Source organism: Polyodon spathula, chromosome 14 (assembly GCF_017654505.1).
Source record: "Polyodon spathula isolate WHYD16114869_AA chromosome 14, ASM1765450v1, whole genome shotgun sequence".
In the NCBI taxonomy this organism is placed as follows: domain Eukaryota; kingdom Metazoa; phylum Chordata; class Actinopteri; order Acipenseriformes; family Polyodontidae; genus Polyodon; species Polyodon spathula.
The window spans coordinates 11,793,070-11,817,806 of record NC_054547.1 but is presented as its reverse complement, the minus strand read 5'-3'; the positions used below and the strand labels follow the sequence as shown (position 1 = coordinate 11,817,806).

Here is a 24,737-nt window from a genome sequence, read left to right as displayed (position 1 = left end):
TATTATTATTATTATTATTTATTTTAATTCTTATTTTTATTGTAGCCGTTTCGTTTAGTGCTAGGAACAAGCAATCAATATTGTTTTCCTTGAATAGAAAATGCCTGTAGAAAGTTATGTGTTCTCCTCCCCTTTAGATGGCGCCAAACAGAAAAGGACACGTAATACCATTATGTTCAGACTGTATGTACTGGAGTTGTCTGCAGTGCATGCTGGGATGACTTGGGTGTCTGCTTGGCAACAAAAACAGATGATTTTAAAATCAGCACCAAAAGAATAATATATATATATATATATATATATATATATATATATATATATATATATATATATATATAATATATATTTTATTGTTTTGCTAAAATAAAATAAAAAGCTTAATCCCAAATACTCTGGTAGGAATCTGCTTCGCAATGCAGGTAGAAGATGCGCGGTATCTAAAAAGGTAAACAATTACGTTAATTTATTTATTTTTTTTCTGTTATTTTTGCAAAGCGACTGTTGCGAATGAATATTGTGACTGGCCATTGCTAATAGTTTAACCGATTAATCAATGTCATATATGCACTTTTGTGCCTGTTTAGTACATATTTAGTATAGGAATAGCAGGTTATTCAAAACGTTCAATTGTCATTGTATTATCATTCATTGACTGGTTGATTATTCTGAATACAAACAGTAGTATTGCATGACGTACTGTCTGTACTCTGAGCACATCGAAGTTGTATGGTTGGGTGGGGACTGTGTTTATTTAGAAATAAAATAGCTTATTTGTTAGTCGTTTAGCACTATGAGTTTTAACGGTATACTGCTCAACTGATTTTGTAGGGTGTGTCTATGCCTTTGTATCCTTTTTTAATACGTAGTTAATAGTGCAGTAATTGACAGAATTCATTTTATGTTCGTGATTATCAGATATTCTTCCCATTCGAATGCTTAACCTGAACACCTGATCGAGAAAAACAATGCAGTTTAATGCGGCTACCGAGATGATTCATACAGCACTGGTGATGTTTGAACACAGTGATGTCATACATTGTATGTTGCAAGGACACGTTTCATTTTTGTTTGGACTCTATATCATTTGGGGATTTAAAAACAAGTAGACAAAAATCAATGGTATCATTGATGGGTCATTTACTGGAATTCAGGATAACAGTCGATATGTGCCTATCCCTGACTTTCACCAATATATTTTCTGATGTTCTTCCCTGCAAGGTGTGGGCATCCCTATGCAGCTGCTGGATTCTCTTTGGATTGTCAGTCACTTTTTGTACCTCTTTGCATAGGACTAGGTGTCTTGAATGACACGTTTGTTAACTAGTGAAAGGAAAACACTGCATAATTTTAAAGATGTCTCTGAGCCATGGTATACAGATTGCAATATGTTATTCTATTAATATAACCCCTTCAAGTGTAATGCAAGGTATGACAACAAAAAGTAATGTGAAAAGTATGTGACACATTTGTTGCAACCTTTTTTCCAGGAAAGTGAAGGGAGGGAACATAGATGTCCACCCAACTGAAAAGGCCCTTGTTGTTCACTATGAAGTGGAAGCAACTATTCTTGGGGAGATGGGGGACCCCATGCTGGGGGAACGAAAGGAGTGTCAGAAAGTGTAAGGGGAAATATTTCTAAGCATAAACTAAATAGATGTCGCACGTGCATTTACCATTACTGGATATACTTATATATTCATATACAATGCACTGTGTTTTTACCATTTCAGCAAATATATTCATATGCATATTAGTGGCAAAACAGAAACTAAAAACCTTAAATTCTATTTCTTTTTCTAGCATTCGCCTCAAGAGCTTGAATGCCAACACTGACATTGCATCCCTTTCACGGAAGGTAGTGGAGGAGTGTAAGCTGATCCACCCATCTAAACTGGCTGAAGTGGAGCAGCTGCTGTTCTACCTGCAAAACCGAAGGGACACTCCCACCGGGAGAGGTGGGTGTGAGGATCAGAGCTGATGTCACATCAGTATTTTGGTAACAATCACTGTTGCTTTATGTAAGCGTACACATCTTTTTGTCAAGGTAGCAAAAGATGATCAAGACGTTTTTTGTCTTTTTTTTGATAACCTCTGCATTTGAACTACCAGTAGCCATTTTCATATTTAAATAAATTAACGTTTGCAGAAAGGAAAGAGAAGAAGCCGAGCAAACCAAAGGACCCGCCTCCTTTCGAGGGGATGGAGGTAAGGAGCCATGGTGCTGATACGAACATTTCCAACTGAAGCGTATGTTGTTCTCTGTTGATTATGGCCTTGTTGTTTCAGATTGATGAGGTGGCCAACATTAATGACATGGACGATTACATAGAGTTGCTCTATGAAGAAATTCCTGATAAAGTCAGAGGCTCTGCGCTAATCCTACAGCTGGCTCGCAACCCCGACAACCTGGAAGAACTGTTGCAAAATGGTAAGACACTTTAAATGTACTTGTGTCTTAAATCAATAGTGATGACAAGAAAATATTAAAAGGTATTTATTTATTTCACTCTGTATTGGCAGTGTAACCCTATGCATGCTAGTCTGTTTGTATTCTTGTGATTCTGTCCCACCTGCCTATAAAACTAAGTTCTTCTGTTAGATGTTTGTTCTATTTTCTTTCCTTTATACAGTGACTGTGTTAACACAGACTACATTTAAAGAGTGAGTAGCAGGATTCAGGAAAAAATAGTTATACGCTCCCATATGTTGCTACAGCCGTTTAAATAACATACCTGTCATTTTTATTTTCATTGTTAACATCCTGACAACGTTTTACACTTATAACTTTAAAGTCTGTTTCAGAACTCTTTTCAGAATGGCCACTGTAGTGCACTGGGGTTTGAGATCTGTCCTCTAAATCACTGCAGGAAGAGTGATTTAAAAACAAACAAAAATAACAAACAAACAAAAAAGTACTCTGTTTTTTCTGTTCTGTACACATCATGGATTGTTATTGCTGTGTTACGTATTTGACAATGTGGGCGATACTCCTTACACTATCAGTGCACGAGAGCAGACATTTTGACAGCTTTGACAACAGACTATAAAGTTTTAACACCAGATAAAAATGTCCTTTGTTGAAAGTCAGACCTCTCCAATTTTCTACAGCACAATTCTTTAAACTAAGCATTGCTCCTCCTGGAATGCTGGACTGTGCTTTCATTTTGACGGTGAATGTTTTGTACTTACTGGTACTGAACTTGCTTCTTCCAAAGCAGTTTCCAGTTTACATCCCATCCTTTTGTATTTGTTTTTGCTCAGAGACTGCACTAGGGGCTCTGGCGAGAGTCCTAAGGGAAGACTGGAAACAGAGTGTGGAGCTTGCTACCAACATCATCTATGTATTCTTTTGTTTCTCTAGGTAAGCTTGCTAGTTAATCTAAAATATAGGAGGTGCAGCTGTTTACAGAAAAGCAACTCAACTCTGTTTCCCCCAGAGAGAACATTGCACTTAAAATCCCAAATTTAAGTGTTTTTGTTATTCCTACAAATTGTATTTTTTTTTTCTTTGCCAAATTTCTTGGAGTTACCTGATCACATTGCACCACCTCTTCTCTAGTCCTGTGATTGACAGGTTTCCAGTGGTATACGATTTAGCAGATATTTAGCTGTAACAATAAAATGCATCTCTATACAATGCATAACCATATAGAAATCTAAATATTTGCTTGCATTAACAATGCTTTTTATTCTGAAATGTAAGGTAGAAACAGTCAGATGTACAGTATAAATTACCAATGTCTTCCAGCAGCTTTTGTTGTCATTTTTAACACAATTAAAATTATATTAGAGGTTTAGTCCATCTTCAAATTATAAATGCAGAGACTAGACACAGGACAGAGAATCTAGAGAAATCTTTCAAAAGTAATTTAAATGATCTGTTGTCAGACAATCTACATAGATAAAGTTAAATACTAAATTGTTTTATTTTTAGTATAACATTCTATTAATGTGGAAGGAATGTAGACCTTAATTTCACTATATTCACTGACTGTTAATTTTTGGAACATATGGGATTTATAAATCCTATTAGTAAAATACTTATTGAATCTGACTGGTTAAAGTTAAGTCAATGAACTTATAAATGTAATATGCTATGTTACATATCTAACAGTTTTATCTTGGGAAATGCATTAGATTATAAGTTCACCACACACTGCTGAAAGTTTTTGGATGACAAATGTAAGCATTACAAAATGCATTAATTATTATTTAGGACATGTTATTTATTTCTCCAGCTTTTCACAATTCCATGGGCTGATCACTCACTATAAAATTGGTGCTCTGTGTATGAATGTCATTGACCACGAGCTGAAGAGGCACGACTTGTGGCAGGAAGAGTTGCTTAAAAAGAAGAAAGCTGATATCCTTTCATAGGGCTGGGCTGTTGAGTGAAGTCCAGGTCACACTATGGATGACTGTGTTCCTTTGGATAATTTCAGATACAGCTATAGCCACAATCATAACTAGGGCTTCTGTTTTTCGGTTTTTATAAATTTTTCTGTCACAATATGTGTGGCAACTCGACAGTAAGTTGTAACTGCTTTCCTTTGCTGTTTTCCTCAACGAAATCCTTATGGTCACAGGCACATTCGTCTGGGTTTTTTATTACATTTCACCACAATCTGCAGTTTTGTTTTAAATCCTCCCTATTTAACTGTAATATAGTTTTAAATCCCGCGAACAAGTGTCCGTTCCTATAATCTCGTTTTAAATATCGCAAGCGGAGTCTCTAATAGAAATTTAATAAGTTACTGCCACTCAGTAGTTGGGGTGGGTTTAAAGTGTTCAGATTGAATCAATGATAGATACAAGTCAGGAAGGAAGCACATTGCCCAACTGCACTGGGAATGGTATTTTTATTTATTTTTGAGTGGGAAAGGGGTGAAGTCGGTGTGAATTGAGTAACTGTTTCTAGTGTTTTCCCAGCGTTTGGCTAGACATCAATTACATTTATTTTTTTAATCGTGGGGTGTTTTGTTGGTTAAAACCGAAAATCAGAACTAATAAATGGTACAGATCAGAGTTAAGTACACTTCTTCAGCATGGAAAAAATATGCAATAATCCTCAATTTATTTGAACTATCTATTTATTTATTTATCTATTTATTTATTTATTTATATCCCTGCCCTTTACACATTATTATTATCATAATTGAACATGTGTAGTTTTGTATATTGTTTCATTTTTCACTATGAATAATGCTCCCTTCCATGAAAGACTTTATAGTGCTGTGTTTTACAAACGCAGAACCCTGCAACCGATCCTGCACGTTTCAAATGTACCTGTGAGAACAGAGATGATGCAGGGTTCAATATTTACAAGCAGATTTCGGTAAAAGTAACCAAACATGACACCTTGTGATTCGAGGAGATTGACACTTAGCTGTTAACGTTTCTTTCCATCAGTGAGAACTAAACGTGTAAATGATTTATTCTTGGGTCTAAGTGGTGCAATTTGTTTTGAAAATTCTACAGTATGTGTAAATGTTAATTTTCGATGTTTCAATGGTATGTGTCTGTTGGTTAATAAAAAATAAAAAAAGTTCAACCAAATAAAATGGTTTAAAAGAAGATCTATGGCAGTATCACTTGAGTTAGAATGGATAGGTGAAGTTTGGTTATACCTGACTGGATAAAACAAATTTTATATGTAAACACAGCAATCGTGCATCAGGAAAAATTGTAGTTATCCCAAGATGATGTATAATTTTATAGGGGAAAAAAAAAAAACCTGGTGTTTGTCGAATGAGCTTGGTTAATGCCTTGACTTCAGTTTTTTTTACTCGAAGATGATCCTGAAAACCAGACCTTGAAGAAAGACTATGAAAAAACATACAAGAAGTACCAAGGACTTGTGGTCAAACAGGAACAGTTATTAAGAGGTATTAAACTGTTACTGAAAACATTCAGCATCCTAGATCAAACACATTGTTTATGCTTTACAGTGAATTTCTAGCTCGGGTTTCAATATTGCATGTCTCTTTTACTGTCTTATTTTTGGCAATGCCACTTTGTGCTTCACAAAACCCTAATATCTATTCATATATATATTTTTTTTTAGTTGCCCTCTACTTGCTGTTGAACTTGGCTGAAGATACACGCACAGAGCTGAAGATGAGAAACAAGAATATTGTCCATATGCTGGTAAAAACCTTGAACAGAGACAACTTTGAGCTCCTCATCCTTGTGGTGTCCTTCCTTAAGAAACTCAGCATTTTTATGGAAAACAAAAATGATATGGTAAGTGTTTTTCAGTCTGTGTTGTTAGACCTGAATACATATGTACATATACATATACTTTATCTTGATTTTCCACCTGGAACCAATCATCATTAAGAACATTTGTTTTATATATTTTAACTTCCACTTGGTGTATCTTTGTTTTAGATAAAAACTGCCAAAAAAAAAAAAAAAAAACTCTTCAGACTTTGTAATTAAATGCAATTAGTTACTGTATATTGTTCCTAAACTATGGGTATTATATTCCACAACCTGTAAAAGTGACAACCTATGTGGAAATATGGATTACGTAATCTTTCTCATTTTAAAATGGAGCACTAGACTTATTATTTTTTTTCTCTTTTGTTCTACTGTTTGTTGTAATTATAACTTTTGAAAAAATGACACATTGTTAAAATGGGTTGGAAAATGCATGTAGATTAAAATGTGTTCATGATTTGGCTGTAAGGTGTGCCTTCCATTAAGTCATCATCAATCTTGGAACATGTTTTAGTGTAAGAAGTCATGGAGACAAACTTTTTGCCTTATATGGTAATGTAACCAGACAGGCATTGATTAGAAAGTAAAGACTAATTCATCATATTTTTAAATTAAGGACAGAATTTCCTAGTATTGTTCTCATTACTGTGACCTCAAAGCAGAGTGTTAACAAGTTATGGTGTTAAAATTAGTCACATAGACAGTGATTTAGATGGGCAGATGGTTGGAGTTATGGAGAAAATTAAGTTTATAAGAAACATACTGAATTATTTTTTTTTGACACCATTAAAAGTCTTTGGCACATATGGAGTATGATAACATAGTAATAATATTACCCTTGGCTTTGATATAGAATCTTCAGATTATAGCCATCCTAGTTTTTACTCAGTTCTAACTGCATGGAATTCTATTTGACATTGATTTATTAATTCTTCTCAGGCTCTAATTATGCCAAAATGTTCTCTCTCTAGCAATCCCTCCAATAAAGCCTATGTCAGGGATTTTCTTTTATACCTTATTAGACCAGGAAATAACCTTGTGGAAAGCAAACAAATCTCCATTGCACCACTGTATGTAAACATGCTTTTTGAAACTTTCATCAATGCCAAACTGATCTATGGATTATATAATTATCGGTGTACCCCTGAAGCTTCCATGTTTTAATAGTTTGAAATGGTTGAACGTTTGTGTTTACTGTTTTTGTAACTCAGTGTAGGCATTGAATGAGTATCATATCCACATTTTTTTAATGTATGCCTGCTAGGCTGTTGACTTCCAGGACATCTCTGGAATTGACACAGGCTTATTGCTGCCAAGCTCTACTGTACCAGTGAAGTAGATTAAAACAGAAGCAATAAACACAAAGTCAAGAGCAATGATAAACATATGAGCCTGTTTCTTGTTCCGTCTAGTAAATGCGCTTGTCAGAAACTTCTTGCGTGTGCCATGGTAACATGAACCAGAATGTCCTGTATGTTGTGCGAAGAACGGGAAGAAAAATATATTTTTGTTATTTTTTTCTATTTCCATTCACAGGCGGAAATGGATATTATTGAGAAACTGGCCAGACTGGTTCCATGTGAACACGAGGATCTGCTGAACATCACCCTGCGTCTCCTTCTCAATCTCTCCTTTGACACTGGGCTTCGCAACAAGATGGTCCAAGTGGGGCTGCTGCCAAAACTCACCGCACTCATAGGTAAAGTTGAGCACACCAGTGCATGGCTGTTTGGATTTAACCAGAACATCAGACTACCTTCTGCTTAAGGTCACATCATTTTGATCTAGATAAGATTTTATTTTAATAAACCTATTCTATAATAAAATGCATATGTTTCTCCCTAGCATAAAAATCACAAAAAAGGTCTTAAAAAAACAAAGAAAACCTGCTTTTTATTTAGATGTATGGCTTTACACAATTCGTGAATGCTCACCCTTTGCTGCTATCGTACATTTACTGGGTTAACGAACAATGCAGCGTTTTATTAAGGAACTTGGTATTAAAACGCAGAGAAGAGCTCTATGTCTCTGTAAATACTATACCTCAAAGGCAATGTAAAAATTCATTGATTGTGCATCATAACCTGCAAATGTTTTGTCATTGCTAGATCTTTCGCCAGCCTTTCAGGAGAAATGCCTGTTATAATTATATACAAACATCTTAAACCACTTTAGAACTTTTAAACAGCCTTACTACTGTTAGATCTATAAATCTATTCTATTAGAGCCATCAAGCAAAATGGAAAGGTTTTAATCGAATAGGATGTGAAGTGTTTCTTCTGTGTTTGTACCTTGATACTTGTGAACTCTATATTTGTATATCACTTATTTAGATGTTTGCTTTTGGATGCTAACTGGGAAGAGCTTGAGACGTGTGTGTGTATGTATGTGTGTATGTGTATGTATATGTGTGTGTGTATATATGTGTATATATATATATATATATATATATATATATATATATATATATATATATATATACACACACACACACACACATTTAAATTTAAAGATAATTTATTGAGACTAATTATTGAATTAATTACAATAGTTATTTTGTCAATTAAATAGTAACCGGATGGTTTTACATATCAAGGCTTACATTATATTTTTGTAGAATAACAGTTCTGAGTTCATATAAATGTGAATACAAATGTTAGTATGGAGTCCTTGTATGCTCTCTTTGTAAGTGTTTGTTATTATTTTCAGGTGACAAAGTAAAAAAATAAATAAATAAATAAAATCATTTATTATTCATCATGTATAATTGTTTTCCAAACAGACGTAATTATAAAACCTGTAATTATTTTTCAGCACTGTTACAATGTGGTGTATTTTTCTTTATCTAACTTGAAACTGGCTAAATGTGGTCCTTTTAGGCTTAATGGAAAATCGCTGTGTCTCGACTGGCTGGGATCAGCTGTCAGTTTCAGTGCTGTCAGTTCTAATCTGTTCCACACTAGCTGGTAATGACATTCAGCTGCAAGATTGGCTGTCTCTGTCTACATTAACATACATTCATGAGATTGCATAATTATAAGGTTGTACATGTTTGACAAAGTCACTCATACTAAACTGAGGAGCTATTGAATAGTCCATGAGTATATCACAGTTGACACATCTGATTGGGCCTATTTACTGTTGTCTTGCCCTTGTTTTCATGTTTGGAGTGCAACATTCCAACTGTCACCAAAAGTAAAAATAAACGTTCTGAACCACTTCAGATTCTTGAACTCAAAATAAATACATTTAAGTGTAAAAAAAAAAAACCTGATCATATAAATATGTTGGATAATATTGCAGTAACAGTTGCTTTTTGGTATATCTTTAGTTTTAAAATCTTAGCATAAAATCCATTTTGGTTACAGATATTTATCTAACAAATTATATTCTGTTAAAGATGATTTCTAAAAAGTTTTTCTTACAATAAGTTGTTTTCTTTAGCACATTGCTGAATACTGTATATCCTCATGCAGTATGTGAAATTGTATTCCCTTTCATCTTTACTACCCCATTTTTTTTTTTTTTTTTTTTTTTACATCAGTCTAATTTTACCAATTCTATTTACATACAGGTAGTGCACAAAAAATGGAAACACCTGGGTAAATGAGGGACACCAAGTATATTGAAAGCAAGGGCTTCCACCCAGGTGTGGCTCATGCGTTAATTAAGGAAATAGCATCCCAACATGCTTAGGGTCATGTATAAAACTGCTGGACAGGCCTGTTTGCCTATAATTATGGCTTGCATGGCTGCATGACTTTGAAAGAGTGGTGATTGTTTGGGCGCCTTTGGCAGGAGCTTCAGTGACCAAGGCAGCTCAAGTTGCTGATGTTTCACGAGTAAAGATGTCTAAGGTGATGTCGCCATGGAACTTCGAGGGAAAGACATAATCAGCAAAGGGCAACAGTGGATGGAAGCACGTATTCCAGGATCGTGATATCCGTGCATTAATTCGAAGTGCAAGATGAACAACTGCAGATCAATTGACTGCAAATTTCAACCTGGGGCGCAAGCAGCCAGTTTCATAAAAAACGGTCCACCGAGAGCTCCACAGAGAGGAATACCATAGTCGGGTTGCAGTGCACAAGCCACTTATCCTACCTGGCAATGCACGTTTGCGAGTCCAGTGGTGCAAAGAGCACAGACAATGGACTACTGAGCAGTGGAGAAATGTGATATGGTCAGATGAATCATCCTGCACCATGTTCTCAACAAATGGACAAGTGCACGTGTGGCACCAACCTAAAGAACTTTACAGTGCTTGGTTCCAACAGTGAAGGGTTCTGGTGTTCCATAATGTTGTGGGGCGCATTTTCCTGGCATGGTTTGGGTGCACTCATTCCCTTAGAAAGCAAGGTCAATGCTAATCGCTACTTAATTGTATAAAGTGATCATCTTTACCCCATGTTGAAGCATTTCTTAACTGCTGGGGGGGGGGGTGCCTCCATCCACAGAGCACTTGTGGTCACTCAATGATTTGATGAGCATGACACTGATGTTATCCATATGTCATGGCCTTCTCAGTCACCATATCTGAACCCAATCAAGCATTTATGGGATATTCTGGAATGACGCCTGAGGCAGCGTTTTCCACCTCCATCAGCCTGGCGTGAGTTGACTGACTTTCTCGTGGAAGAATTGTGCCGCATCTCTCCTGCAGAATTCCAGAGGCTGGTGGACTCTATGCCATGGCGCATACAGGCCATACTGGCCACACGTGGTGGCCCAACACCCTATTAAGTGACTTTACATTGGTGTTTCCTTTTTTTTTGTCCACTACTTGTAAGTCAAACACTTATGTGCATACTATTAGTAATTTTGTAATTGCTAACTTTATGTAGTTATTTCTTGGTTAAGAGAGAGAGAACTGAATTACAAAAGGGTATTCAAAACCCTTCACCACTAGGGCTCACCACCATGCATACTGAAGTGTGTTTGAAAAGGTTGTTCTCGCAACAGCAGATACGGTTACAGTCATTAAAATAAAGCATGAGTGTGACTGTAGGCCAGGGCTTTTGAATTGCTGGAAGAGCAAAATAAAGCTTCTTAAATGTATGCATAATGGGCTTAAAATCATTAGGGATAAAGATTAAACTAAATGCTCAGTTATTCCAGGATGCTAAAAATCTATTGTATTTATTCATTTTGATTTTAGTTAACAGAGTTCAAAAGGAAATGGTTATGTATTTGCTATCAATATAATGTACTGTAAATGTATCAATGATTCGATTACACAATTAGTAATACTCAATCTCATTAGGTTTTGCTCTAGTTATAGCAGAGTGGCACTTTATCATGTGATTAACACACTTGCTATGTCATGCTCTAAAGCTATACTGTTCTGTATACATTTGAGTGTTCTTATTATTACAGTACATTTCTGTTCATCTTACAGTCTGCAGTAGCAGTAATTGGTTTATAACCCAGCCTTCATGTAACTGCCATTCAAACTTTTCAGTCTAAGCCACAGAGACTTAATACAACTGGTCTACATCCCAGTTGTATTACAAAAACTATTTGGTTAACCCTTCTTGAGAAGTGATATCATTTATCAACATCACATGCCAGAATCTTGCATTTCCTACTTCCCAGGTAAGATGAAAGGATCAGGTTTATCACCCTCCAGCAAATTATATTATTGGGGTTGAGTTATTCAATATTTTATCATCAGAAAGTATCTAATTTATATAATTGCATATTCTACATTCCATATCACGCATTCATGTTTTATATCCTTTTATATAATTAAGGAAGCATTTCATTTCAAAATGTCATGTGATCTCCTGCCTGTATTTTACAGTTGCCACGTTGTTGTTGTTGTTGATGTTTTTTTTGTTTTTTTTTCCAGCCTACAAAATGCATATACATTATAGTAACTATGCTATAGATCCCAATGTTAAACATCTCTTGATAACATGTAACCTTTTAAATTTTTGTAGTTGGTAGTCCATTAAATCTAGAAAGGTCAATTGTTGCCAAGTGATGATTTATAATGAATATTTAACAGCTTATTTATTATTTTATTTTATTTTTTTATAAAGGAGCCGTTTCTGGCCACGGTAGTATTTTGAAACTTTAATAAGCCCCTTTTCAACTCATAAAGAGTCTTCCATTTTCCTACCGATGAAGTGAGGTAATAATAAGGGTCAGATGTGGCAATCTTTCTAATGAGAAGCACATGTCCCTGCCGTCAGGGTGCGGTAAAGACTGGTCAGGATTGCTTGAAGTTATTAATGGCAGTAAAATGTATGCTTCCTCCTGTTTTCCCAATTAAACGAAGAAGCCTTTTTTCCTGAGGTCCTTCTAGCAACATATGGTTTCAGTAGACTGTGTGATAACACAGCCTGGAGCGTCTTAATCATTTTTAGTACAGACCCCTTTCAAAATGAATTGTTAAGTAATAGGTCAGTATGTGGGCCTGATTTTTAAGTCCCTAGGGAAACTGTAATTAATGTTCAGATTTATTAGAATTTTAGTTTTTCAGGTTTTGGTTTATTTTACTCTGTTTGCTGCAGTCCTTTGACCAAAATCATTTATCAAATGTGATAGAACTGCCATTTAAATGTGTTGTTCAATTGAGTGTCCATATTCATTTGATTTATTCAGTTTTAAGACTGAACTATCCTTTTCAGTCAAATGTTATTAAACTGCTCTTTTAAAAAGCATGTTTGTGATTATTTGAAGTAGGGGGCTGAACAAACATTTTTAGCCGATGATGCCTCCTGTTGTAAAAAAAACTGTGTCTGTTTGTGTGTAGTGTTCTCGGTCTATATCTATATTATGATCTAATGTATTTTACGGTTTAGGTCTTTTTACTTTCCCTTTTATGATCCAAAAGCCATTGTCAAGAAAATACTTGCCTATTTATCAGTGTGTGCAACAGCTGTAGTATACAGTTTTTATTTAAACTGCTGCGAATAGATGGTCTATAGTTTGCTGTCTGTTAAGGCTTTCTATTAAATCATTAATATCCATTGAAATTTGAATGGTCATATAATGCGGAACGAATTTGTTATGAAATCATCCATTATTGTGTGTGTATGTATGTATGTATGTATGTATGTATGTATATATATATGTGTGTGTGTGTGTGTGTGTGTGTGTGTATGTGTATATATATATATATATATATATATATATATATATATATATATACTATAGATATATATATAATTAATAGAACAATTTTAAATCAAGCCCCATTTAAAAATAGAATGGTTAATAGTTCAGTGTTCTTAATAGTAAGAGTGAAATTTTTGTTTTTTAAAAACTGTTTTTCTATTGTTTTCTCCAACAGAAAATGAAAGCCACAAGCAGATATCGATGTGTATTCTCTATCACATCAGTATGGATGATAAATTTAAATCCATGTTTGCATACACAGACTGCATTCCACAGGTAAGAGGATTTAATAGCAGTTTCAAAACATTGTTATATACAGTATATTCATTCGTCCAGTTCTTTCAGTGTTTTAGACACAGTAATGTTTTTTTTTTTTTTTATTCACCATCTTTTGTTCTCGGTGGCATACACTGATAGAATCAGATGGATCAGATCACACCAGTGTAGGGATCATTCAGTAGGATTTGCATACAAATCAGTGTACTGAGTAGGTGCTTGGAGAAAACAAAACACACCACTTTCCAAGATAAAAAGTTTTGGCTACAAACTGTCACCTGTTACCAGCCTTGAATAACTGGTTATAATTAAGCTAGAGCGCTCGTTCTTGACTGATTGTGACACACTTTCTAAATCATATTAATGCTTAAATACCCCAATCACTTTCAGGTCAGGAAATGACCCAGTGACCAAGTAGTTCTCTTTGCACATTGTGAGTGTATTTTAACTGTAATTCATTATCGATAGGGGGTCATTCTTCACCCTCTATAGCTAACAAGTTGTATATTAATGTCTGGAGTTCTGGATTGTGGACATCACATTAGACCCACACTAGAATCTTTGGCAACAAACCCTTAAATGTGCAGAATTTCAACAAAAAGAAAGACATGCTACAAACGTGTGGACTACAACAATGTGACAGTACGCAGCGAACCTTGTTAAACATTGATCAACTCTCTTTTTTAACCCCTTTTAAACATTTTCCTTGCTGCCACAACAGCTAATGATATTTGAAATGCCGCTGAATGCCTGTGATTTGCACCAATTAGGATTCTAGGGTTGAAAGGTTAAGAGTATTTGTCTGGTAGCCATTTCAAAGAAACAACATTGTTCATTGTTTGGATCTTTAAAATGCTTGTTTTGTTTAATTAGGTGAAAATGCCATCCAGATGCCAATAAAATTTTTTTATAGTTATTAACCCAGCCAATGAAAGTGCATGGTTCAAAAGTGATGTCATACCGGTGTTTAAGTCCAGCTTGACTACAAAACAGCAAGTTGGCTCTTCATGGCTCTCCATATATTTCTAGAGCTTTTTTTGGTGCAGGTATGTCTTTGATCTGCAGTCCTCAACTTTGAAAGAATGCTGCTAAACTCTTCTCCCTAACAGCACCTTTTGCTCGTGTCCACTTATCTGCAGGAGCTTGTGGAGCAGGGCAGTAGATCAAACAGCAGAGCTGGGGAATAGCTGGTCAGGGGGACAAATTCCTCAACAACAGAAAGGTCCTGCTGTAATCATTCAAAGCTGTTAAAAGTGGTAGAGAGGTGTGCGCAGGGAGGGAGTGGAGGAGGTTGGCCTCTGGTCGCTGGGAAATAAAGTAAAGTCAGGTGCCAGAGAGTCTAGACGCAGTGATTTCAGTCCTGGGACTGTGGTATCTGATACTCAATATGGGACTTGTATGATTGCACACTGCTGTCTCTTCACTGCTGTTCAGCCCTTTAATGCCTTCCTGTTTAATGTTAAATCGGCAAACAATGACAACAGCTGTTATTTGGAGCCAAACCGTTTTTATATTTCCTACTTGATTTCCTGATTGCTTTAAATTTTACCATGGCTAACTGCTAGAGTTTACCATTCCAATAGATCTTCTGCTATTGACAAATACTGACTTGACATAAATTGACTACAGGATCCAGTTTCAAATCACAGACCTCAAGTAGACTGTACAAATTAGTAGCAGCTTTTAAACAAAAAATCAGTATGTGGTTTAATAAGTTTTACTAGAAGGTCTATTTTAATAATCTGTACAGTGGCAAATCTTGATACCCTAAAATGTATGTCTTATTTTGTTTTGTTGTAATATTAAGTGGGTCAATAAGTAATCCCTAAGGGAAAACACCAGCAGGCCCGCCACTGGTTACATCAGTAAAATTGACCCCAGTGCTGTAAAATTGAAAATATAGCACGGATAAATAAACTTTTTTCCTGAAAGTTAACTGAGAAAATGACTTTTTCTGTGTGCCTGATTCTCAACCTAATTGAATAAGAAAGCTGTATAAATTGCTGTCAGATTTACTTACTCTCACCCGTATTGTTTTTTTGTTTTTGACACTAAAACTGTTCTATTTGTCAATGAACCACAGTTAGCTCATTATCAAGTCAATGTGCTGTCATTTAGCTCTTTACTCTGGGTTTGCCTCTGTTGTGCTGCCAATATTGGTAAAGAGGAGACCTTACTGAGTCATGGCTCTTTACATCTTCATCTCAGTAAATATGTACAAAAACTAAACTTTTTGTTTTCTTGACAGTTGATGAAGATGTTATTTGAATGTTCAGAGGAGCGAATGGACCTGGAACTCATTTCATTTTGCATTAACCTGGCTGCTAACAAGAGGAATGCACAATTAATCAGTGAAGGTAACCACAGACTATTACAACGTAATCACTTCTATTATATTCTGATATGTATTATATTCTCCTTACTTAATTAAAAGTAGATTATTTATAATTATTTTTGTTAAAAGCTAATGCACAGACATTAAGTGTCCGTGCATATTGCAGAGGATGAATCTCAATAAATCCATTCTCCTCTTCTCTAGGTAACGGGTTGAAGATGCTGATGAAACGAGCATTGAAGTTTAAGGATCCACTTTTGATGAAAATGATTAGAAATATTTCTCAGCACGATGGCCCTACTAAAAACGTATTTATTGTAAGTATCTTATTTTAAGAGCGGAGGCTGTTTTCCATCATCGACCACCATAAAACACACTTCTGCTTTACAGCGTCACCTCCTGGGACATTTTTCAGCGAGAGACAAGAATGTCCCAGGCAGATCAGAAGTCACGGATCTGCTTGATTTAATAATAAAATGTTAAAACTTAAAAGAAAGTCAAGTAGACAAACATTTCTGATTATTCCTTCATCAGTAAGGTTGGTTTAATATATGATGTCTAAATTAATAAAACAAACATGTAAACCCAGTTTGTGACAGATTGCCTTTTGAAACTTCTCTCCTTTCAGGACTATGTGGGAGATCTGGCAGCCCAGATTGGTCATGATGAGGAGGAGGAATTTGTGATCGAGTGCTTGGGGACCCTGGCCAACCTGACAATCCCAGACCTGGACTGGGAACTTGTACTGAAGGAGTACAACCTGGTTCCCTACCTGAAGGACAGACTCAAACCAGGTACAACACCATTCTGAAAAACAACAAAAACAAGCTTCGTGACGAGGTGTGGACTTTCTGGCATAAGGTTCTACTTATTTGAACTGTGAGCTTGTGTTTTGAACCAATCAGGTTCTGCAGAGGATGACCTGATGTTGGAGGTGGTGATAATGCTGGGGACGGTGTCGATGGATGACTCCTGTGCTGCCATGTTAGCCAAGTCTGGAATTATTCCATCACTCATTGAACTACTGAATGGTAATTGTAAAGAGATCAGCCTCTTTGTAGTACCTCTAGTGAATATTAAATGTAGTAACTTTAAATCCATAATTTGGTTTTATTGATTCCTTGACGACCAATCGGGAGGGGGGGGGGGGAGCAAGGAAGTGTAGTTTTTCTTCAGCCAGGACAAGCAGAGATAAACAGTAAAAGGTCTTTAAATACCTTAGTAAAGATATTCACAGGAGTGACTTTAAAGGGGGTTCAAAGCAATTTTCACGTATTTTAGAATGAAAAAAAAGAACAATAAGAATTACAGATGCAATTTTTTATAACCTGCATAAGTCCCCTAGATATTTTTTTTTATTATTGTTCATTTTGCTGTAGGTTGCTTTTTAAAAATAATTGCATACATAACTTGCTTGTCAGGGCGCGGTAATACCCTTTCTGAAATTTTACAAGAGTTTTCTTGGCGTGTGTTTTTCACGGGTTACTACTACAGAAGAACAGCAGGGTACAAATATGGATCAGATTTGCAGTGTCAGTCCGTGTGACCTTTCAGCTAATGTAATGGCTAGTAGCACAGTTATTTAACATAATAGAAAGCAAATTAATGTTTAAGCATTATCTGATATAAAGCAGCTGTCACTGCAGCTTATTTTCTAACAGTTCCAGGAATGTTCATGGACCATCACAGGGTCACAGGTGAAGAATCCTAATCCACAAAATTGTCCAAAGAGAACCACTTTCTGATACCTTTCCCTCGCTGTCAAACATATTTCAATTATCATCCTGCTAAAATGTAATATTAAATGAAATATCAGCCTTATATCTGTTTATATATTAACATCTATAACTTAATTTGGTGCATTTTTAACACTTCATTGCATAATAGGACAAGTTATGTCACAAACTAGAAAACCATGTTGCTTTTTTTGTTTTTGTAGCCCAGCAGGAGGATGATGAATTTGTTTGCCAGATTGTCTACGTTTTCTACCAGATGGTTTTTCATCAAGCTACCCGAGATGTCATCATCAAAGATACCCGTATCCTTTAAAATACAGCTATGTGTGAATCTTTCCTCAGGAGCCCATGCACCAATTGTTTTCAAAAAGCACAGAGAGAGGTCTGGATTGGAACCTGCTCAAGTCCAGCCACAAACTACTGAATTGAATTACAGTGTGTGCAAAAAAAAAGTATAACATGGCTGAAACATTGGAATATTGTAACATGATAGATTGCAGCACTTGTAACGGATATCCTATATATCCAACTGTGGCTTGTTTACTTCTTTAACTCATGCCTCAGAAGCTCCAGCCTATCTCATTGACTTGATGCATGACAAGAATGCAGAGATCAGAAAAGTCTGTGATAACACACTGGACATCATTGCGGTAAGGAAGGAACTTCAAAGTATTTTCTTAGAAGTAGAAAAGCCTTTGAGTATTACGAGTTCCAAAAGTTCTTTAGAAATGGGTATTTCGAAGCCAATGGGGCGGAGCTATTCTTCTCATGAAGTTTGTAATCGAAGGAGACATAAAAGGAAAGCTGACAAAAATTAATTGCTTCCAAGATATGTGAACGCCCGGCTTTATTTGGAGACGTTTTTTAATTGAATGTATTAGAAATGTGATTATGTTGTAACCACTTATGTGATGGGGGAGCCTGTGTTTATCAGCTGTAGTAGAACTGAGCAAAGCTTTGCATGATTAAAACCAGCAAAACTGGAAAGGGCACTTGGGCATAGGCAGACACTGACATTTGTTTGCTTGTTGCAGGGAACTTTTTGTGGTTTGTAAGTAAACTGCTATAATAAAGATCCATATAATACGACTTGAAAAGAACCCCACTTTGAAAGGATCACATTGTTTAAGAACTTTCCCAGCTTTCCTTTTTACTTTAAACATGTTGTGTTTTTAAAGAAAACCATGGAACATAATGCCACAATTTTAAACCTATTTATTAAAATCTGTTCCATAGTAACTGATATTGAATACTTAACAAGTTAAGGCACTGAAACAAAATACTGTTATTTATTTGTTTTTAATTCTCCTATATAGTGATAAAAACATTACCCATTCAATGGAACCAAGCCACTTGACAATACAGTTATTTCAGCCATAGCTTTCAGTTTCTGTCATTGCTGTTGGGCCCTGCTCTCTGTCACGGTGATTAATCTGCTGCACAACATTCGCAACACAGGGCAACTGAAAGAAAAGCTTTCACTGCAATTTGCCGGACAGAAAAGAAAACAACACTTATTTTCCCAGCCAAGCACGACATAGCAAATCTGATTAATTCATATTTTTATTACCAGTTGTGTTGCATCCGAAGCACAGCAGTGCCCTGTGTCAGTCCTGAAGGTCCACTACTGATTTCCCTGACTGCAGTGATTACCCATTGAGAAGGGCTTGGCTCTGACAGCCTGTTGATCTCTCCCTAGCTCTCAATGTTGACCAGAAGTCTGAAAGCAAACATTCTCACTTTGAAGCAACCAAACCACTGCTTTTTTCTTGTGTCAGCTACAGATCTTGCAACTGATTAGCTGTTGTCGGTGGCATTGTGTTTCAGCAAAATGCTAGGGCCCAAATGTCTTGGCTTCAAATCAAATTTCAGGAGCTTGTATTGTGGTTCCTGCTTTAGGAATATGATGAGGAGTGGGCAAAGAAGATCCAGAGTGAGAAGTTCCGCTGGCACAACTCCCAGTGGCTGGAGATGGTAGAGAACCGGCAAATGGATGAGGGTGAGCCCTACATGTATGGAGATGATGGCATCGAGCCGTATATCCATGAGGGAGACATACTAGAGAGACCTGACCTTTTCTACAGTGCAGGTAAGGGCTAAGAAGTATGTGTTGTACAGTATCTCAGTTTGGTTATCTTTGTTAAATAGTTTTTATAGTACAGTGCTTGCTCACCCCACCTACTTCAACCTGGCAAAAAAATGTTACCCTGAAATAACAGACACATTGTAGTGACTCTCTTCTAGGTTTATACAAGCCACTTCATAACTGCACAGGTTGCGTTTATGTTATTGATCAAAATGTACAGTTCATAAAAAAAATTTCCGACACTATTCATGTCTTTTAATACTGTGTATTTGAACAAAATACTAATTAACTACATTTAACTTTTGTCGCCTTTATACATTTTTAGATGGAATGATTCCTTCTGATGGAGCAATAAGCCCTGATTTCTTTAATGACTTCCACGTACAGAATGGAGACATGGTTGGACATCATCTCTTCACTGGCAGGTAATGTTACATGTAAGGTATATAAACCACTGCACAGTCTAGCCAGTAACTGGTGCTCTACATGGTGTTTTAGGAAACTTTTTAGAATGGAATTTTTGGTTTTTTTGATTACCATTCACTTGGTATCGTAATTACAAACACATGGTTTAGGTTGGATTAATCTGAGGGCTTTCCTTCATATCATGTCAATTTAAGGTAACTATTGGCAGCAGTTTGTACAATGTAGCTATTTTGAGACAATGGTCTATATTTTATTGTTTTAAGTTCAGTAATGCTTCAGAGAAGGGGTCTGCAATGTCTCAGGTTTCATGGCAAATGCTTAAGTTTCCAGTTACTCCTTGAAATAAAATTTTAAGATTATAAAGAGATGTCTGTAAGCTTTAGGCATTTTACATTGTGTCAGCTTTGAAAGTGCACTCACATTTTACATTGTGGCTTAAGTTGCAATGTCAGAAAGTTTGCATTGGTTTGTTAAAAAAAAAAAAAAACGTGGTGCAATCAGTTTAAACAAAAAACCTGCTGTTGATTTAGAACAATAAATATGTGGTGTATGTAATCTGAGAAGTGACAGGACATGGAGATCAAAGACCCAGGCCAAAGAACAAGTAAAACCACCGACTGTTTCCTGTTCAAAAACTCACTTAAGCACAGTAAAACAAAGTCTAGTTAAAAGTTCCTTCACGGTTTATGAGCTGTCACCCCAACTCCACTGGGCTGCTTAAGCTTCAGTTCAACACTGGAGCTCTTTGTTTTGTTGCCTTTCAGTCTCCGTTGATATTAAACTGATTTGCAGAGTGTGATATATAACTTGCAAAATTGCTGGAGAAACCTGTATGTTTTATGAAGTTTATAAATAATGTATTTCTTTTTTTTTTTTTTTACCCCTTCAGCACTCATCCTTAAAATCTGTAATAAAAGCATTACAGTATGTGCTGTAGATTTAAGGCCATCATAGGTTTCTAATAATGACAACATAGTAAATTGCTTGCCACTTAATTAGATCAGTTTTTTTATATAGTGAAGTTCATGGGAGTGAAAGTTTTGGAGTTTTTTTGCATGATAATTTCATCTTTTTTTCACCCTCGTTTGGATAGCCTGGGTTCTTATTAGAATGGTGTGGTTTCATTTTGGTTGTCCAATTCCCAGGGAGACGCAAGCCAATTGAAAAGTTCAGCTGTCATATTTGAGGGGGTTATAGATCACACAAGCAACATGTGTAATCCAGAGGGTTTTAAATACAATAGCCTTAAGTTGAAAACAAAATTTGGTTTGACAGCGCTGGCAGGTCAAAAGGAAAAATAAATATTTTTGCCCAGAGAACTGCATATTTGATATAACTTATTGCTGGAAGTGTTTTCAGTTTAAAACAAATAATGATGTAACTGTGTAGGGTACAGCAAAGCTCTCATATTTTATAGTTGTTTGGCTCTAACTGAAGATTTGTGGATAGTGTTACCAAGATATCCGCTCTTCTGTGCCCCAAAAAATAAGCCCACACTTGCAGGATATAATGAAAATGGATGATGGAAATGTGCTTTTGTCTATTTTGTGTCCTGGATCCCTGTTGAATTCAAGCTGGTTGTCGTGGTGCATATCTTACGGTTCATGTGTAAAATCAGTAAATCTATAGATTAACCAGCTTAACAGTCAGTCTATAATAAATAACCAGTATGTGCAGATTTGCCAGCTCAGCGGTCGATGTATAAATTAACTAAGGGGGTGGTAGTTATAATGCTAAAGCATTTTAGGTGAATTCAGAAATAAAGTAATGTCAGGGAGCTTAAAAAAAGAAAAAAGAGATTTCTGTAAGATCTGTTATTTAAATAACTTAACTAATTTATTTTTCTAAACTTCAGCCTTTTTTTTATTTTTTATTTTTCGATTAATCTTTTCAAACTTCACTACATCCCTTCTTTTATTATTATTATTTATTATTATTATTATTATTATTATTATTATTATTATTATTATTATTATTAAATAGAGACATGATTAGAGACAGATTTCTGGTTTTATTGCTAACCATTTTATCCTTCTTGTCTTTTGCTTTATGTAAAAAAATTAAAAAATAAATTTAAAAAAGCCCTTTCTCGGTTTTATTTTAAATGGAAATTAACTATAGGGTAAACACTAGGCATGGTAATAATGACATCTCTTCAGCAAAACTCATCCTCTACTAAGTGTACTTTTAGTATTAAGTTGAACTCATTTCGAAAATAGCATAAGTGATGCAGGGTGTGCATTTCAGTAAGAATCATGCATAGTGTGCTACATCATTTTGCCGGCAAAACATTGTTTTGTATTGTGAATTGTTGCCAGACAGTGGTCATGAGTGCAAATAAGACATTGTTTACTATCATCTCCTTAGTTGTTTTATTGATTAACCACTAAGCTGGTAAATCTACACATTTACTGGTTAATCTCTAGATTTACCCATTTTACACATGAACCGTAACACACATACATTTATAAAATAAAAAATAATGATGAAAAAACCTGGACAAAAGTAACCTTGGCGCCATCATTTAAGATATGTTAAGATTTGAACCACTTTCTGTTGTACCCAAACACAAGAAGCACAGTAACACATTTATTTTAGTTTGAAAGCCAACATTTAAAAAAAAAAATAATAATAAGAGTAGCAGAGTTAAATATATGTACAACAAAGTGTAATAATTCTGTCTTCAAAGTTACATTTCTAACAGTCTAGCTAGAAAAGCCAAGTCTGGAAAAAAAAAGTGTATACTTTAAACACGGGGGTCTAGCACCATCTAGTGGTTCAGTAGTAAATAGCTAATCACAAGAAAACATCTCCAAAGCAGAATCGCATGATCCTTACATTGTTGACTTCCATTTATTTATTGTGCTGACACTGTAGAGGCCTGCACTGTACATGTATGTTTTATAACTATCTGCTGACTGCACTACATGTACAGTTTGAGATGCAACTTGGTAACTCCTTTTATTTGTTGTAATTTTGTAAGGCATTTTTTGCCCTCTTTACTGTACATTTTATTTCAGTGGTAATGTGAAAAGTCAACAGTCATAAACCATTGCAGTTGTATTGTGATGACCTATGGATGTTGTGATTATCCATATTAAGTGTTTTAATGTTTAAGGAGGCTATGTGTTCCAGTGGTTTAAGAAAAAGGCTTGTAACCATGAGTTCCCCAGTTCAAATCCCGGCTCACTCACTGTGTGACCTTGAGGAAGTCACTTAACCTCCTTGTGCTCTGTCTTTTGGGTGAGGCGTTAGTGTAAGTGACTCTGCAGCTGATGCATAGTTCACATATCCTAGTCTCTGTAGGTCGCCTTGGATAAAGGCATCTGTTAAATAATAATAATAAAAAATAAAAATAAAAGTATCAGCACTTCTGTAAATGGGGAAATTGTTATTGGTGGCAACATGAATTTGAAGTTTTCTTTTCTTTTCTCAGCATGGGGGTGGATGGAAATGTTCAGTCAGCTGGTGTTCCTGGGCGCCCCACCACAGCCTATGGCTATCGCCCTGATGAGCCATTCTACTATGGATTTGGGAGCAGATAAACTGAACAGTTTTCACAGCACTGAACAGAATAGCCTGATCTCAGACACCTACATCCCTGGCTTGAAGGAATTTACCGTTTCTGATTTGGAATGAGGATTGGGTTATTATGTTAATGAAATGGAAGAATTTGGAAGTTTTCTAGGCAATGACAAACCTCCCTTGCATTCCTATCCGTGTTGGACCTTAGCAGATCATTCGAAGACAAATTGTGTTTTATTTGTGTGTTTTTCTCATCTGTTATTATCATCAGTGTATTTGTATTCATTGAAATGTTCATGGATTTGAACGCATATATGACAAATGTGCAGTAACATCATGATTGTCCCTGCAGCAAATTTTGAAATCCTTGTTAAATGAAAAGTGTTGTATCTAGAAAATGCCACCAAATTCAAGTAATCCAAGGTTGGGAGCAGCGTTGCATGATGTCTTAATTTTCAAGTATGTTGCAGTCTTGTGTGCGTGTCTTAATTTATTTATTGTGCTGAGGATATACTGTACATGCATATGTGTTCTGATATAAACTGATTATTTTTAGATGGGAACACTTTTATTGGTGTGGCTTGGAGGTGACACAGCTGGTTATGAGTTTTATAACTTGGCGCCAAAGGCACTACATATAGCCTACAGTTTCAGATTGGAAATTGGCAGCTACTTTTATTTGTTGTATATTTTTGTTGTCAGAAAACATATGCTGTTTTGTTTTTGAGATTTGTTTTGTTTTGTTTACTGGTTCTAACCATTCTTATGTTGTCTTTTATTATGGTTTGTAAGCTGATTTTGAAAATTCTGAACAAAACCAATCTGAACAACATGTTTGTATCCTTGTGCCTGAAGTTTGTATGATACTGTACTGAAAACTTTATTTATGAAATACGACTATTGAAGGGTCACCAGCCTTTTGGTCAAGTGGCTGTGCAATTCAATGTGTTAATATGTATGTTAATATTAAGGCTTGCTGGGCAATAAGACACCTTATCAACCTTGA

The 24,737-nt window shown here is 35.7% G+C and overlaps 1 protein-coding gene across 1 annotated transcript; it reads left to right on the top strand.

Annotated features, from left to right (window-relative positions):
• Window positions 1-309: 309 nt before the first annotated feature.
• Window positions 310-24,737, top strand: LOC121326986 (kinesin-associated protein 3-like). The gene is made up of 20 exons (XM_041270696.1): window positions 310-445; window positions 1,488-1,619; window positions 1,801-1,955; window positions 2,147-2,205; window positions 2,287-2,428; window positions 3,262-3,361; window positions 4,239-4,363; window positions 5,787-5,885; window positions 6,065-6,243; window positions 7,759-7,921; window positions 13,523-13,623; window positions 15,872-15,980; window positions 16,163-16,275; window positions 16,587-16,752; window positions 16,864-16,989; window positions 17,898-17,996; window positions 18,259-18,344; window positions 19,594-19,783; window positions 20,106-20,205; window positions 23,643-24,737. The coding sequence occupies exons 1-20, from the start codon at window positions 414-416 to the stop codon at window positions 23,749-23,751; spliced, it is 2,385 nt and encodes a 794-aa protein (XP_041126630.1). The 5' UTR covers window positions 310-413; the 3' UTR covers window positions 23,752-24,737.